The sequence below is a fragment of the Vidua chalybeata genome, chromosome 1 (assembly GCF_026979565.1).
Source record: "Vidua chalybeata isolate OUT-0048 chromosome 1, bVidCha1 merged haplotype, whole genome shotgun sequence".
In the NCBI taxonomy this organism is placed as follows: Eukaryota; Metazoa; Chordata; class Aves; order Passeriformes; family Viduidae; genus Vidua; species Vidua chalybeata.
This window is the reverse complement of record NC_071530.1, coordinates 3,832,130-3,848,567: the sequence shown is the minus strand read 5'-3', so window position 1 is coordinate 3,848,567 and position 16,438 is coordinate 3,832,130. Positions and strand designations below refer to the sequence as shown.

Below are 16,438 nucleotides of genomic sequence, written 5' to 3'. Positions count from 1 at the left end.
GTGGGAGGATGTGAGACCAAGATTTGAAGCTGTGTGCTTTCAAAAGGGGATAGGCAGTGGAATATATTGATGTGTGAAATGTCACTTTCTAATGCTTGAGAGAGAGGGGACCCAGGGACAAAAGGTGGTGGGAAAAGGGGGTTTGGAAGACAAGACACAGCAAAGGAGAGTAGAGTCTCACTCTAGGGAAATATGTAGGATTTGCCAAATTAAATCTGAATATAAGGCAGCTTTTTAATATTTTAGGTAAGGAATGTGACCCAAGTGGAAATGTGACCACAAAGGCAAAGAAGAGGAAAGGTTGAATTAGGTTTGAGGGTGTTTGCTGTGCTGGAGGACAGGGAACAAAAGTTAGTGGTAAAGAAAAATGAGTAAATGAGACCCAACTCAGAAAAAAAAGGCAGAATCAAGAAGACAAAGATGTTTTTATGCTGCTTCTGTTTGTTATCTTGATAGGTAAGGGATTGGGGAACCGGGAAACAATGCCAAAAATAATAAATGGAGGGAAACGTGGAGTTTGCCCAGGTAATTGAGACATGTGACTCTTGTTCCTCTGGTAAGGAAATTCAGGAATTTCAGCTGTGTCACCAGCTGGGTTCACAGAACAGAAGTGGAGGACTAGAGGCTGAGTGACAGCAAATTTGGTGTGGATGTACAGCAGGAAGGTCGCTTGTGGGAATAAAAACAGATTGCTCCAACAGACACATCCAGCTCCTTGTGGAACAGATGAGGATAAATCAAGAAGCTGAGGAGCTGAAGAAAGGGAAGATTATTAGCTCATCCTCTGGGGAGTTTTCAGACTTCTTAAAATAGTGCAGAGGAATGAAAAAAGTGTGGTGAGCAACAACCTTCTCTGTCATCAGTGATCTGAGTCCTGGTGTTGGAAAATGGAGAGAAAACGTGGTTCAGATGAGGTCAGACGTGAGAAAATGAAACAACGAGTGATTTCCTTATCATATTAATACAGAGCTATCAGGAAAAGATGTGAGGTTTCTGTAGAGTGGAGGTGGCTGATATCAGGAATAATGGAAAGAATGCTCCAAGTCTAAATTAATATTCTGCCTCTCAGTAAGGAGAGCAACACGGTGCAAAGTCAGCATGGCTGATTGGAATTCATGCATAATAACTGATTCAATTTTGTGGGAGGTGGAATTTAACCTGAAAAAGTGGTGATGGCTACACAAAGGGAAGGAAAAAATAAAGCAGGTATCTTTGTGCCTACACCTCATTCCTAAATTTATTCAGCACTTTCAAGCTTTCTCTTTCTCAGACTTTATGAATGGACCTGATCCTAAAAGCTTACCTTTGTCATGCCTTATTGAAATCTAGAGTAACTTGAGTTGCAGTTGTAGGAGCAAATGGAGAATTGTTAGTTAAACTAAAAAAAAAAAAAAAAAAAAAAGATAATAAAATTAGTTAATGGGGATCTAATAAGAGGTTTTTAATTGATATGTCAAATGAAAAATCATTTACTAATGTGAAAATAACACATCTTCTAAGAATTCTAAAGGTGATGAGGAAAGAGACTCAGAAAGGTGTTGTTAGCGTGAGCAAGGTAACTGATGGAGTTTGTCAATGATTAGTCTGGGATTAAAAATGTTTTATTCCCTAAAATAATGCTGGGAAAAGGGAGTGGTATGCTGATGAAGTGACCTGATGACTGAAAAGCTGAAAGGCCCTGTCAATACAGAGAACAAATTGTGCTGTAAAAAAGAATTGGCTCAGCCTCCTGACGAGGGCAATAAAAAAGGAATTTATTTTCACTACAGAAAGTGCAAGGTCTTGTAAACAGAGACTGCTCTACTACTGTACTGGGGGGTTCATCAGCTGTAAGAGGCAGGATGAGGAGCAGCAGAGCACACAGTGACTCTGAGCCAGCATTAAAAAAAATAGCCTTGGATCTGCTCTGAGGGTGTATCAGCAGAAATAGTTCCAGGTGGTGAAGAAATGTTAATGGATTGTGCAAGGCTCTGATGTGTCCTTTGAGAAACACCATGGCAGGCTGGGTTCACACATTAAATCTGGGGGAAGTATAGGAAAAGCACAGACCAGGGTAAGAATGAATCTGTTTTGTCAGAGAAGAATTCTAAAAGAACAAAAGTTTTTATGTTTTCTAGCCTTAAAAAAAGGAAATTTTGAGGTGGAACATAACTATTTTTTAAAAACTGGGGTGGTGGTGGTTGTAAATAAACAAGAAAGGCAGAGAAAGTGATTTAATTTAAAGATGAGTGTACAGAGAGAAGGGCATCAGTAAACCTCATCAAAGCATGAGCAGATTCCAGGATCCTGAGCTACCACTGAGAAAAGTATGGAAAGCTGAGAAAACAACCAGGAATTGTGGATTTCTGTGAAAGAGAGTAACTAGGATGGCTGGGTTTTACCTGCCACATGCAGAGAACATCATCTTCTCCTCTCCCTCTCCACAACTCTGCTTTATCCCAGCGTGGGATGTGGCTGTAATCCACACCAGGGCTGATATCAACATGGAATATTCTCCTGGGGAGAACCTGAGATTTGGGGGTTTAACTGCCCCTTGTTTCCATAGGACTGCCCCTATAGGATCAAGGGAAGGTTCTGCAAGCCTGTTAGCCTGTGTTTGATAGGGAAAAGACAAGAAACTCTCTAAGAAATGCAGTGAAGGATCATTCTGCTGAAATATTCTCCATGTTCCCAGAAGTAATTCCAGGATTTCCCAAGCTGCCAGTTGTGCCCAGCTCACTGGGTTTATTAGTCTTTGATGAAACCTGTCCTCCACAAATTTCTCTAAACCCTTTAATCCTTTTGCCCTCCACAAACTCTTGGCAATGAGCTCCCCACTGCAGAAATATGTTTTGTGAAAGAGTTTTTCATTTTTTTTTCCTTGAATTGCCCAGTGAGTTTAAGGAGTGGCGTGGAATTGAAGTTTTGAAAAGTAGTGAGAAAATATTCTTTAATCATCTCCTTGCCTTGGAGTCCACCAGTTGTGTCCTGCTGTAGTGAAATGATCCTGGTCTCTGCAGCCCCTTCCCACAGGAAAACTGCTCCAGTTTTTAACTGTGTTTTCTTCTGACCATCAGAAATTCCTCTGATCCTACAATATCCAAATGCTCAGTTTCTGTTGAGCTAAAATCTGTAGTAAGTTAACTTAAAGAAATTGAACTTTTAATTGGTTTGTCCAAATGAGGAGTCTTCTTTAAAGAATGGCTACAGGGTGTTTTTATCTCTAGATCAAACTTATCTCTCACTTCTCAGCTTTTAATCTAAAAAAAAAAATTAAAAATAGATTCAGTCTGTCTTCAGTGCCAGAATATTTGTGATTTATCCCTCCAGTCCTTGGTATTTCGAAATTTGATGGCCGTGGCCAGGTTGTGGCAGGCTCCTTTCACTGTGTGTTCATCAGATGGAGAAAAGGAATTTTCCTGAAGTTTCTTCCTCTACTCTGTAAATTACCTGAGCAAGGTCACCTAAATTGCCTTCAGGATGTAGCAGTTTCTCTCCATGAATACAAATCTAAAGAATTCCAGAGTGATTGCCTGTTTATGTGTTCATCTTTTGATTTCAGGGAAATAAAGTATATTGATTAAAAGACTGCAAGGTGTGGAAGAATAAGTGTGATTCTACTGCAAAATGGTGCAGTAACAAATAAATTGTCGGATTTTGGCTGAATTTCAGCAGGTTACTTTCACACATTCAGATTATTTAGCTATTTGCTGAAGGGGTCAATGTGGTGAGATAAATACAGATTCAATATCTTTGCTTGTTCTGTTGAGTTCAAGAGGACATTGCATTCAGTCAGAAAGATAATTTCTTTTAAAAAATTAAATAGTGAGTTGAATATGCCAATAGATTAATCATTTTTCCCATCAGATCTATCCCTGTGAAATATAAATACATATTTTCTCAGAACCATGGAGCAGCAGAGCTGATGCATTAACCTGCAGGAGTACCTCAGACCATTTTAAGGACTTTGTGAAATTAGCAGGTATGTGGCAAAAATGATAAATAAAGAATGAAGCCACTTCCTTGCTTCTCCTGGTCTGAATCCCAAACAATATTTTATTTTTTTTTTAGGGAGGCTCTTCCCTTCTTCTTTGAACATTCATTTGAAACCTTTGCCATGTGCCAGTATTAAACAAAAAAGAAATATTCTGGAACATTTACACAATAAGGCAGTCACCCATCCTGTCATTTTCCATATCCCCATTGTAATTATTTGAAATCCTTATGCTTGAAGATGAGTTTTTGCTCCCTCCCTGCCCCAAATCTATTTTGGGAGTAGACTTGTAATTGTGTGTTTGTTAATGTGACTGTCTGTTGCCATGAACAAAGTGAGGTCACCAATTTTCTGTGGCAGCTTTGCCTCAGAGTTCAGGACTGTAAACCAACCAGCACTTACTGAAATGCACTCTTTTTCCTTTTATATTATTTTATTATTTTGTATTATTTTATTATTTTATATTATTTTTTTCTATTATTTCATTTTGTTCTGTTATCAAGCCCAGTGATACCTATGGCATGAACTGACTCACATTGTGATACCCTGGGATTATTCCTATTGCAGTTTGCATTGGGACTTTTGTATTCAATATTTAATTATTCTCCATTGAAGACTTGTCAAGAATTTTCCTGGAAGTAAATTGAGAGAAAATGTATGTGAAGCATTTGAAAAACATTTATTTCACTTAGTTTTTGGTAAGGAGAAGTTCATCTGATTGCAGGTTATGTTATATTGGCGATTCCAATGCTCAAAAAATTTATATTTTGGAGTTGTATTTATGCACTTTTAAAACTTTATTGAGTCCAAGCAGATCACTGAAGTGTATTTTATCAATGCACCATCAGTGCTAAGGTTTAAAATGACATTACAGTTTCTTCTATCAAGTGTGGTTTGGTCCATCTGTTTTTAGCTTTTAATTTTTTAATTTTTTTTTTTTAATATCCCAGAATGGATTGATTTCTTGGCAGATTTCTAGTAACTGCCTGGAAGTCAGCAAAAGGTGTCAGTATGGCTGTGACAATTCAGAGCAGTCAAAGGTTTGGCTCAGAACATCTGTCCACCTTCAGTACTTAACATCCTTTATAAATACATTTTTTATAATTTGAAACAAACAGTTACAACCAGGCTGAAGATAAACACAGATTCACCAACAGGAGCATGGAGAGAAAGTGAATTTATAATATATAAAGATACTTTTTGGAACTACTTTCAGGCATCCCTGCTTTAAACCCAGCATCATTAAAAACCATTAAAATACAGGTAGAATTCACACCAGCTGTATTTTGGTGATTTCTGTCATGAGGAGATTTCTCCAGTTGCTATAAATTAAGTTTTTACTCTGAAGCCACCTTACGCATCTTTTGGTTTCACCACATGATGATGCTCGTTTTGTGTGATAATAATTTGAGAAAAAAATGTTTGCTTGCATGAGGACTGAAAGGACAGTTAAGCCTCAGGATAAGGGCTCAAAATTGCTCTTTTTTTTGGGGGGGGGAAAGGCTTTATTAGAAATCTTTTCTAAAAGAACAGCTCAGAGTGAGTAAACCATGTGGAGCTGAGTTTTGCCATGTTATTTAAGTTCTGTGAGCATATTAAAACACAACCACATTCTGTACGTATTTTAGAATCCAAACTCTGTCTTCCCTGGTTTCGTGCAGGCATAAAGCACATCACACACATTACAACTAAAACTGAAAACCAAACTGGGAGATCTTACAAGTGACCTGAAATTTAGCAAAGTCTCATTGTCAACTTTTGGATTCATATCATCACAGGGAATGATTTCTGCTGAAAACTGCACATGGAGCACATGCTTGATTTAAAATCTTTATCCAGGAGATTTTAAAAATCAATATCTTGCTTTCTGCCTAAATAATTTTTTAAACACTTTTTATTTCTAAACACTTTATAGGCTTTCTTTTAAAGACTTTATAATATTACCAGGAGAGGCAACCCCACTGTTCTGCTCTAGGAGCCAACATTTTCCTACCCCACTCTCCAGCTGGGATATGAGCTATCACAACACTGGAAAATAGTGATAATACAGCACAAGAAAGGAATATTTACCATTAACACTGTTGATTTTTAGTGTCTGTTTACTGATCTGTGATTCTGTTACAACAGCACATGGAGTGTTGAACTGTAAATTAAAAAGGGACTCAGGGAGTCAAGCCTTAAATCATTGTCTGATGATTCACTGGGATACTTAAAAGACTCCTGGCTTCAAATTAATGGGTTTTCTTTCTGTCCTAAAGTGATTTAAAAATTATAAATGGAAAATTCCATGCTAGGGGAGTCATATTAGTGGTAGTGATTTATAGATTATGTCTGCATTGACATCTGCTAGCCAGGACAGCAGAATGAGAAGACACTTCAGATTTGCCTATCCGCAATGAACATCTCCACACCCCCGGCAGAAACCACCCACAGAATTGTGACTGTCTGATATTTTTACAAAGCATGAGGTGCACTTGCACCTGAAACACAGCAAACACACCTGCAGAGAGGCTGGGGAGCCTTTGGCAGGTGGGAAGAGGAGCCCCAGGCACGTTGAGCGGAGGTGTAAATCCCGCGTTGAGCGGAGGTGTAAATCCCGCGGCCGCGTGCCTGACGTCGGTTTCCTCAGCAGCGGGGCTGATTGCAAAGGCAGATGTTGTCCTTCTTCTGCAAGAGCCGAGATCCACCTCCAGACTCCCAGATTGTTTGTGCCTACAGATGGAATTAGAGCTTCCTGCCATTGTGTGTGCCGTATGTCCCCTCGTCCCCGACTGACGCATGTTGGACATTCTGCCCGCGGCGCTGGCGAGATGAGGCCGTTGCTAAAACTGAAAAATGGCCAAAATCCAGAGATTTTTATCATCCCATCCATGCTTTGCAGTGGTGCACGAGGGAGTTTTCCGTGTCACGGGCACACTTTCCCCAGCCTTTCCTTTGATTTCACACGGGCAAGAGACGTCAGTGGCACTTTGTTATGTCTGACACTGACTTGTAAGTTGTCTTTAAAATAAGTGTTTTTAAAAGGGATGAAATACGTTTTTACAAAAGGGATAAAATGCAATTTTCAAAAAGGGAATAGTCATTCCACAACTATGACTTTTTTCTTAATTATTTTAAATACTTTTAGAGCTGTAAACCTCAAAATTATACATTACATTCAAAGAAATCCTATGAGAAAATAATTATCTAAAGTTTGGGAATTGTGATTCCACGACTATGACTTTTTTTGAATTATTTCAAATACTTTTAGGGCTGTAAACCTTGAAATTATATGTTACATTCTGATTTTGGCATTCAAAGAAAACCTATGAAAAACAGTTATCTAAAGTTTGGGATGAAGACAGAAAACATTCTGGCTTTTTATTTAATAAATACATTTTTAATGGAGCATGTGTGTCAATGTTAAGGGGAAATTTCCAGCTAGCTTTACCGTGACCACATCAATTAAACTCCTGCTTTGTCAGAAACAAAATATTTTCCTTTTAAAACAAAATTAATTGTGCCAATTGTCAAGAAACATGGATATTTGTATGCATAGGTTTGGCAAGTCAAATGAGAATGAAGAGCCTGAATGTGTGTAGAATAACTAAGTTTTAATTGATCGTTATTCAGGCATTCCTTTTACCTCAGTGGCAATATCAAAATAAGGATGGAGTCAAAACAATTGAGATCAGCATATTTTATACTGAAGGAAAATAGCATTTTTATGACCCATAGAATTAATCAGTGGGTTTTATTGCCACAGCTCTCCCAGAACATAGTACATTGATTTTCCTCAAACCCAAATTAAACATTCATTCATGTATAAAATAATGTTTGCAATTCCATTATATCTGCAGGATAATAAATGATCACAGTTACAACCTTTATGGTTTAGGCCATCAACCAATCACTAATTCAGTAATTCCTGGAGTGATGAGATAGTGAACTTAGTCTGGGGACACATTACTCCATAATTATGGGCAATGCAGTTTCACAGACTTTTCTCTTTGGTGTCACACATATGATTAGGGGCCACACAGCACCATTATAAATGTGTACACCTAGTGGGTTTTTTTTTTTTTTCCTTCTTTTTTCATGGACAGTGTAGTGTATAGATTGTACAGATATATTACAAGTAGTTATGGTAGGAAATAGCAAATAGCAGATCTTATCTGAGTACTGGAATACTCAGGCACTTTGTGGAGTCTGTCTCCTTAGAGAGATTCAGAAACCATCCAGATGTGGACCTGGGAAATTTGCTTCAGGTACCAGAGGTGGGGTGGACAAAGGGACCTCCAGAGGTCCCTTCCAACCTCACCCATTCTGTGATTCTGTCACACAAATAGTGCAGCAATTCTAATTTCTAAAATTCTAACTAGTGGTGACAATGACTTCTTTTCTCCTCAACAGTTGTTTCCTTCAAGCTCTACCAAACTTCTGCTTCCCACAGGTTTAGTTGAGAGTTTAATTTTGTTTTTTTTTGCCACGTAAAAAATCACCTTGAAGGGACTAAGAAAATGCAGGGCTGTATTTATGGTTGGGAAACAGTTTGGTTTTGTTTTTCATTAAGATTTAGAGATGAAAAGAATGAAAAGAAGCAATTGTATTGACGTTTGATTGGTTTTAAATTTGTGCTTTCCTTTTCAGGGTGCGCAATGACTTCGATGTGCTCACAAACCGCCTGATTGGCAGCCACGGCTACTGCACCCAGGTGAGCTAAAGGCCCAGTTTTGGGCATGTCCTGTGCCTCTGCTGTGAACTGACCTCTGGGAAGAGATGGATTTCTTATTTTTGAGTCAGAAAGTCATGGAATCACAGAGTGGTTTGGGTTGGAAGGGACCTAAAAGCTCATCTTGTTCCAACCCTTCCAACCTTCCACTATCCCAGCTTGTTCTAGGCTCCATCCAGCCTGTTCTTGAACATCTCCAGGGATGGGGATCCCCATCCTCTCAGGGCCACCTGTGCCAGGGCCTCACCACCCTCACAGTAAAGAATTTCCTCCTAATACCAGCTAAACCTGCACTCCTTCAGCTGAAGGCCATTCCCCCTTGTCCCATCACTCCATGCCCTTGTGAAAAGTCCCTCTCCAGCTCTTTTGCAGCCCCTTTAGGTATGGAAATGCTGCAATAAAATCTCCACCAATTCCCTTTTGTTTTTTCCCTTATTCCCATATCCTCAAGCACCTTCATCCTTTATTGTTTTTCCTCGTGTTTTGGCACATTGTTGTCTTTGCTTTCAGAGGTTCTGCTTTGCAGGCTGGTTTTTTGGCCTGCATGTGCCTGTACCTGTGTGTCCATGTCCTCACACTCCTCTCATCTGCCTCTTTGGTACTCCTTGGTTGATTTCAGTGCTAAAATATTGCTGTGTTCCCTCCCTGCCCTCTCAGAAAGGTGCCTGAGGTTCCATGTCTGATCCTACAGCTCCTCAGTGATTCCAGGATCCCATCTTTTCCAGGACCCCTTCTGGCTGCCCAAGACAAGCTTCATGTTCCTCTCTTGTTGCTAGAGGACTTTTGCACTGTGACCACACAATGGTTCCTCAGGAAGGTGGTAGAACATCAGTGATGGTGAATAAAAGTGCTAAAAATATCAGTAAAGACCTATAAAGTCTGGGGAATCCTTCAGGAGAAACACAGGGCTGTAATTGTGTGCAGTATTTTTAAAACCAGTTCCAAACTGGCCATACCAGAGTTATTCATGTGTTTGGGCATGGTCATTTGCAGTATTTTTTTCTGGAAACTTTCTCTTTGTTATTTCCCCTCCTGGTTTTAGCCATATGTTATTTATTAATAGTGAGCTGGTTCACTGCTGCAGCACAGTCTGCTGTTAGCTCTGCTTTCATCTATCCCAGCTGGCCCTGGTGGGATGTTAGCTGAGAAAAATATCCCATATTCAAGTTCTTGAACTTCAGGCACTCTCACATGTGCAAATGGCACCCACCCTCTCACAGGTATTTAGCCTCTGACACACCCCTACTTCAGCTGGAGAGGAAATCATCAGTAATCATCTCTAGGAAATATCAATATCTCAGTGATCAGGGTTCATATGGGTAAATGTCTTACTGAAGGAGACTTCATCCAGAAATAATCAGTGAAAAGAATCATAATGTAACAAATCTTGTCCAACATACAAAATACATCACTAAGCACACACAGAAATGCCATGTAGTACCAGACAGGCTTTGAGTTTATATCATTCCATGCTGTACTTTTCATGGTAGAGAAGAGGGGACATCAAAATGTTTTCATTAAAAAAAAAAAAAAAACCAAAACAACACTTAAATGAGATGTTTGAGAGCTGGATGTTAGACTAAATAAATTATCACCAGTTTTCCTCCAGAGGGATGGAAACTGAAAACATCTCTAATATTTGGAGTTCAGCAAAACTTTCAATACTGTCTCTCACAGCATCCTGATGCCTTGTGCAGGCTGACCTGGAACAGAGACTAGATGGAGTTAAAGAATAAAGCAGGGATTTATTAAAAGGCCTCCATGGATCCACCTTGGGCAGCACCAGAGCCCAGCCAGGGCTGCACCCAAGATCAACCAAAATGGTCCCAAAATGCACGAGCGCTCCCGGGGGCTCTCACTGGGATCAGCTCTGCTCCATTTGCACCTTGCAGTTCATTGTCCCATTCCAGCTTTAGCCCAGGCACTCCCATCCTGCTTGTTTTTCTCTCTCCAGCCCACCTTGTTTGTGCTCCTGGGCCTGAGATTTGGATCATTTGTCCTTGGTGCCCAGCTGGAGCAGGAATTGTTTTGTCTCCCTGCTCTGTGCAGAGAGCTCACCATCCTCTGATGTGAAGCCCAGACCCACACACTAAAGCAGCACAGAATCTGAAAAACATAAAAGCTCAAACCTGAGGCATCAATTCTTTTGGACAAAAAGTCCAACCAACAGCTGGGAAAGGTTCTTCCCCCAGAGGGTGCTGGCACTGCCCAGGCTCCCCAGGGAATGGTCACAGCCCCAAGGCTGCCAGAGCTCCAGGAGGATTTAGACAATGCTGTCAGGCACAGGGTGGGGTTGTTGGGGTGTCTGTGCAGGACCAGGAGGAGCTGGGCTGGATGATCCCTGTGGGTCCCTTCCAACACAGGATAGTCTGTGATTTTATCATTTCCTCATTTTACTTTGGGAGACTTTGACCAATATATCTGGAATCTTTTTATAATCAATTTTAATCCTAACCATAAACCTAAATCCACTCCATAAATTGGGGGTCATGTACATGTGTAACTTCATCAACCCTGAATCAGTCTTGTGCTGATCAACTACTGTTTGGTTTTTGTTTTCTTTTTTTTTTTTTTTTTTTTTTTTTTATTTCAAAAATGTCCCAAACAGGAATTGGTGAACTTGCTTTTGACTGGCAAAGCTGTTTCCAATGTTTTCAACAATGTGATTGAGCTGGACTCTGGGAATGGCAATATCACCATTTTGAAAGGCATCACGAGTCGCAGTGATATTGGTTTGCTGTCCCTGTTTGAGCACTATGATGTCTGTCAGGTATGCTTTCCATTAAAAACATAATTAAAAAGAAAACAATTACTTTTAAAATCAGCTTGGAGTAAGTAAAGCTGCAAAGAAATTACTGGCTTGGTTCAGTTTGTCTTTTCTGTGCTGTAGTGGTGGTTCTATTACCAGTAAAAAAAATTAAAGACAATTAAAATAGATGTTAATGCAGTGGGATTGTTCCCTTTAATTGCTTTTGATAGTCATATTTTAATTGTAGTCATCATGAAAATTAAAAGATAGATTAAAACTTTCCTGAGGTATTAATTTACCTCAGGAAAAACCTGTGTAATGATTTCACTAGTTTTCCATCAACAGGAGATGGAGGATGGCAGGGTGGACATCTTTCCTAAAGACAAGTTCTGTCCCAAATAGCCAATCTTGTGTTTGTTCCAGGAATATTATTTGAAATTCTCTTGCTTTTGTTAGATACTTGTAGCAGTCCCACCTGCATTTGCAGCAGCAGCACCTCTATAAAAGTTTGAAAGTGATTACCAAAGGATTTGCTTTTACTGATCTGATATAAATGTGTGACTGAAAACAAAGCTTGATTTTAACTCTTTTCCATGTGGCTGAAGTCAGTTACATTCTCCTGCTGCTGGCAAAATACAAATTCTGTTATTTTTAATTAACACAATCATTTACATTATTCACAGGATTACAAAAGGCTTGAATTCAGTCAAGGCATCTTATCAGTGTACCCAAATCAGATTAATTCAGAACACAGTGGACTAAAAATAAGTAAGCTACTGCATCTAGTTCACACTTCTTTTTCTTTTCTATAAACATTGTGACATTTAAACCCTCAAAAAATGGTTATGCACCACTCCAGCATTTTTTTTCCATTCTCCAGTGAGGAAAATGACTCGGGAGTAGCAAAATGGTAAATGAGGTCAGGGCAGGTAAGAGCTATTTCTTACCCACCTGCCCTCTAAAAATAAAATAAGTTACCCAGAGATTCAGACACCATTTTCCACTTATTCTGCAAATTATATGGTAGAGGAGATCTCTTTCCACTGCTGGGCTCTTGCAGGGGAGCTGGACTCATGAACAGGGATCTGCTTTTCCAAACCAGTGACTTAATCAGTTACAGAAACTCCAGTAGACACAGTCTCCTTTCTGTATTTTTAAGAGTCTACATTAGTTGGGCATCTGCTGCAGATTGTCCTGGCTTTTATTAAGAACATCTGGGTGTTCTCTGCATTTCAGTTCCGAGGCAATGTCTGCTTAGGACTGGGACAAAAGTCAGATTCTGGTGGATTTTGGCCCAAAACTGGGGAGTCTCCACTGTGGCTTCTGTGTGAGGGGCCAGATTCTGCTTCCTGTTATAAAATTTAGAGCAGTTCAGGAAAAAGAAATGTCAGTGGCAGTTTGAATAGGTGGAACTGAGAATAGAATTTGTCTTTCAAAGTGACTCTTTTATTCCTCTCAGCATCCAATTACAGTGTGGCTCTGAGGCTGGTAGCTGAAGCCAGCCATGGAAAAGGACTGTCATTTTTGGTTGGGTTTATTTTTTGTTTCCAGGAGTAAGAAAATCCTGAGTGTGCTATATGGTGAATCATAGACACTGGAGTCAGAAAACTCCCTTTAGGTCACATCCAGCCAATCTCTCAGGGGATAACTCAGGATATTTTTGTGTCCTGTTATATAGCAGGGTTTCTTTTAAAAAAATCTGTATCCATGAAGTTCCTATCTTTTTGTTTAGATGGCCATTTTTTCATTGATGTTGGTGCACATAACTGTGATCTTACAGTTCTTCTCATCCATCTCTACTCTAAAACATGAATAAATGCAAATAAAGATTTGCAGGTCCTTGTGAATTTGGAGGTTTTCATATCTACTACACAGCCTGTGTTTGGAAATACTATTAATGAATCAGACTCTTCATTTACCTAGTTTCCTCTAATTATAATTTTGCTCATAGTCCAACCTGCCCCCTAAACAATTGATCCCCATCCGCTGGGCATTTGCAGCTGATGTAACAGTGCCTCCCTTTTTTATCAGCACATCCTGTCCAAAGCTTGTTTGTATTTCCCTGCTCTAGGCTTGTTCCAACTTACCAACACATTTAGGATGGGATGTTCAAGATTCCAGGCTAGATGCAGTAAATCCACATGGAAGCAGACTTCTCTAGCATTTTATCTCATTTTTCTGATATGTGGAACATTTGTGTGTAATCCACAGTTCCCTTGGCATGGCTTCTGACTTGCAGATACTGTGAGGGCACGTGAATTAATCCTCAAACTCCAACAGTGGCAAATCCAAAGAAAATGACCCATCCCTTTCCTTCCAGTGATGGCCTGGAGAATCCCTCTGTTCCCATCTCCTCCAGTGGATCCTGTGTTATCTTTGCTGATGAGAAAAATGTGTGCCCCGAGTAATTTGTCTGGAATTGTTCATGTTCAGTCATCACTCTCAGTCCTGACAGATCACCAAACTCTGTGGAGTTTTTGCAGTGTAATTACTTGCTGTAAATTGTTTCACAATGACAGATGGATCCATTCCATCTGTTTCATGTGCAAACGTTTAGTTCCACAGTGAGATTCTGGATTTTAATGGGGGAGAAAAGCTAAAAGTCCCATTTTCAGCAGGCAAGTTACACATCTTGGTGTTTCTTTTCTTTGTGCTAAGCAATATCAATTCCATGTGATCTTACACATTTAACTTAGAAGCCCAAGTTGAAATTTTGTGTTTCCTGGGATTTATTTTAGAGCATGTCAAGCAATAGAAACATTTCCATGTGAAACTGCTGGGGGTTTGCTCTGTCTGCTGGGCTGCAGCATGCAGCAGTTCAGTCTCAGGGAAAATGAGTGGTTCCTCAGCAGGGACAAGACCTTGGAGAAGGGCATGAAGCACAGGAGTGGGGAGGATCAATTTTAGCACTCCTGGGTGAGAAAATCCCTGTGTTTGGGTCAGAGCCTTTGGCCTAAATGCCACATTAAAATTGCAGGTGAAAAGACCTAGAATGATGAAATTCTTCCTTTCAAAATGTTTTGAGATGTTAAAAGTAGGGAGAGATGAAAGAAGAGGCTCCTCATGTTGATGCCAGGTCATTAAATTACAGTGAAAAAAAGTAAAAATAAGCTGCATTCTCAGGTAATAATTTAACAGATTATTATCATTATTATCATTCATAACTTGCTAGTTCTTTAATAATATTAATAACCAATTAACAAACACCACAGTGCTAATTATCCTGAATAATGATAATGATAATAATAACAATAATATATAGCATTTACATGCCATTTCCTATTAGCAGATCTCTGCTTTGCAAGAGTGGCAAGTGTCATTTCCACTTTACACAGAGCGCAAATAGGTGAATAAAAGTCAAAGTGCTCATCCCAGTGAGTCACCCAGTAAGCTCCTGGCTGAACTGGGATTGAGTACAGGTCTGAATCTCTCATTTTAAAGGCAGTGTGGTGCTGGCTGATGAATTTCACCATCCTTCTGAAATGTTTTTTGAAAACACTTTAGGTATGTGCTGTTGTATGTGAAGAAATGGAAATATTCGAAGTTATTTGTCTCTTTTGAGCCTTCTCTGTGATTTGTCTTTGTTTTCACCAATTCTCTCCTGCTTTAAGCTGTCCTGTCAGTTGAACCTCCTGTTGTCTGACCTCCCAGATTCACCCTACTCTGATTCCTGACTGTCCCAGCACTTCAAGGGACCTGGTGCTTTTTAGTTTTTGCTTCTCTGAAAACGGGGAGGACATTGACAAAGAAGCTACACACATTTTCCCTATTTCTTTTCAAAAAGACAGAGCAAAGCAACAGAAACAAACAGGATTTATTCATTAAAATTCCACAGATGGGAAATATTAGCTTTGATTCTTTTGAAGAAACCACTCTGTGCTATGACAGGGCATGAATGATGAAATTCAGCACACATGCTCTGTCTCCTGGCACCTCACCCGTGGAATGTCTCCCCTGTAACCTTCTTCCCAAGGAAATGTGTCCCCTAAACAATCCCTTTTCCCCATCAGATGGGCTGGGTTCAAGCCAGGCCATTGGTGGGTTGTGGAGGGGAAAGTTTGGAAAGAGGGTTTTAACCACCTCCTCTGAGAAACCAACCACAAAAACACACAAGTGCAAAATGGAAACTGATGGTTGGCTTCAATTTTCCATTTATTTTTCAGGAATAGGGGTAAATGTTGTGCCCTGTAGGTGCAGCAAAGGAAGCTGCTATTTATGTAAGAATTTAGTGAGCACCACTGTGGGCAAAAACATGGAGTACATTCAAATTTGACTGAAACAAGGCTGACAAAGCACTGGCCTTTGAGAAAATATGTTCTTCATTCTTGTTCTTACATCTCCCTTTCTAGCCTGGAACTGAAATTTTCTTTAATGAAGTCCTATTGTCCTCTGAGTTGTGGCCAGTTATTTTCCCAGAGGCCAGTCACTGTTGCTGGGGTATTGGCATTGCTTCCCTGTCAACCTCCTTCCAAATGAAACAGAATCACAGAGTTTTTATTTAAGGATAACAAAGCCCACATGTTCACAGGAGCTCTGCATGCTTTGCAAACAGGTAAAGCAGCAAATGATAAGACACATATTTCCCACATGGCTCTCTCAATTACAAACACCTGCATTTGGATCTAGATTTATCTCATCTCACTGTAGGTGCTTTTTGGGCTGAAAATGCTTCAGGTAAGAGTTCAGCCAACTCCCTGCATCACTGGTGAAAGGGAGGGTCTAAATTTCTGACAATACCCATCTCTTGCTTATTTGATTTTACAGCCAAAGCCCAAGGGCTAAGCTGCATTAGAGGGCCTAGCAATAAATGCAGAAGTGTTCTGCGGGCTGAATCCTACCCTGTCCTTGTCACTGCAGTGGTGTAACTCCCTGAAGTGGGCTATAAACTTTCTGTGTCATGAGGAAATGGCAAAACACTGAAATCTGAGGGTCTGAATCTCCCTCAAAATTTCTTCATTTTTTGGGACATTCCAGAAGAGCAGCTGGGTGGGACAGGGATAAAGAG

At 39.9% G+C, this 16,438-nt stretch overlaps 1 protein-coding gene across 3 annotated transcripts in view; it reads left to right on the top strand.

The window, feature by feature from the left end:
• Positions 1-16,438, top strand: part of MINDY4 (MINDY lysine 48 deubiquitinase 4) — a 69,052-nt gene that overhangs the window by 38,473 nt on the left and 14,141 nt on the right. For all 3 annotated transcript variants that reach the window (XM_053937377.1, XM_053937386.1, XM_053937369.1), the window contains exons 14-15: positions 8,603-8,666; positions 11,293-11,454. In XM_053937377.1, coding sequence (XP_053793352.1) covers positions 8,603-8,666; positions 11,293-11,454 — 226 coding nt within the window. The remainder of the gene's footprint in view (positions 1-8,602; positions 8,667-11,292; positions 11,455-16,438) is intronic.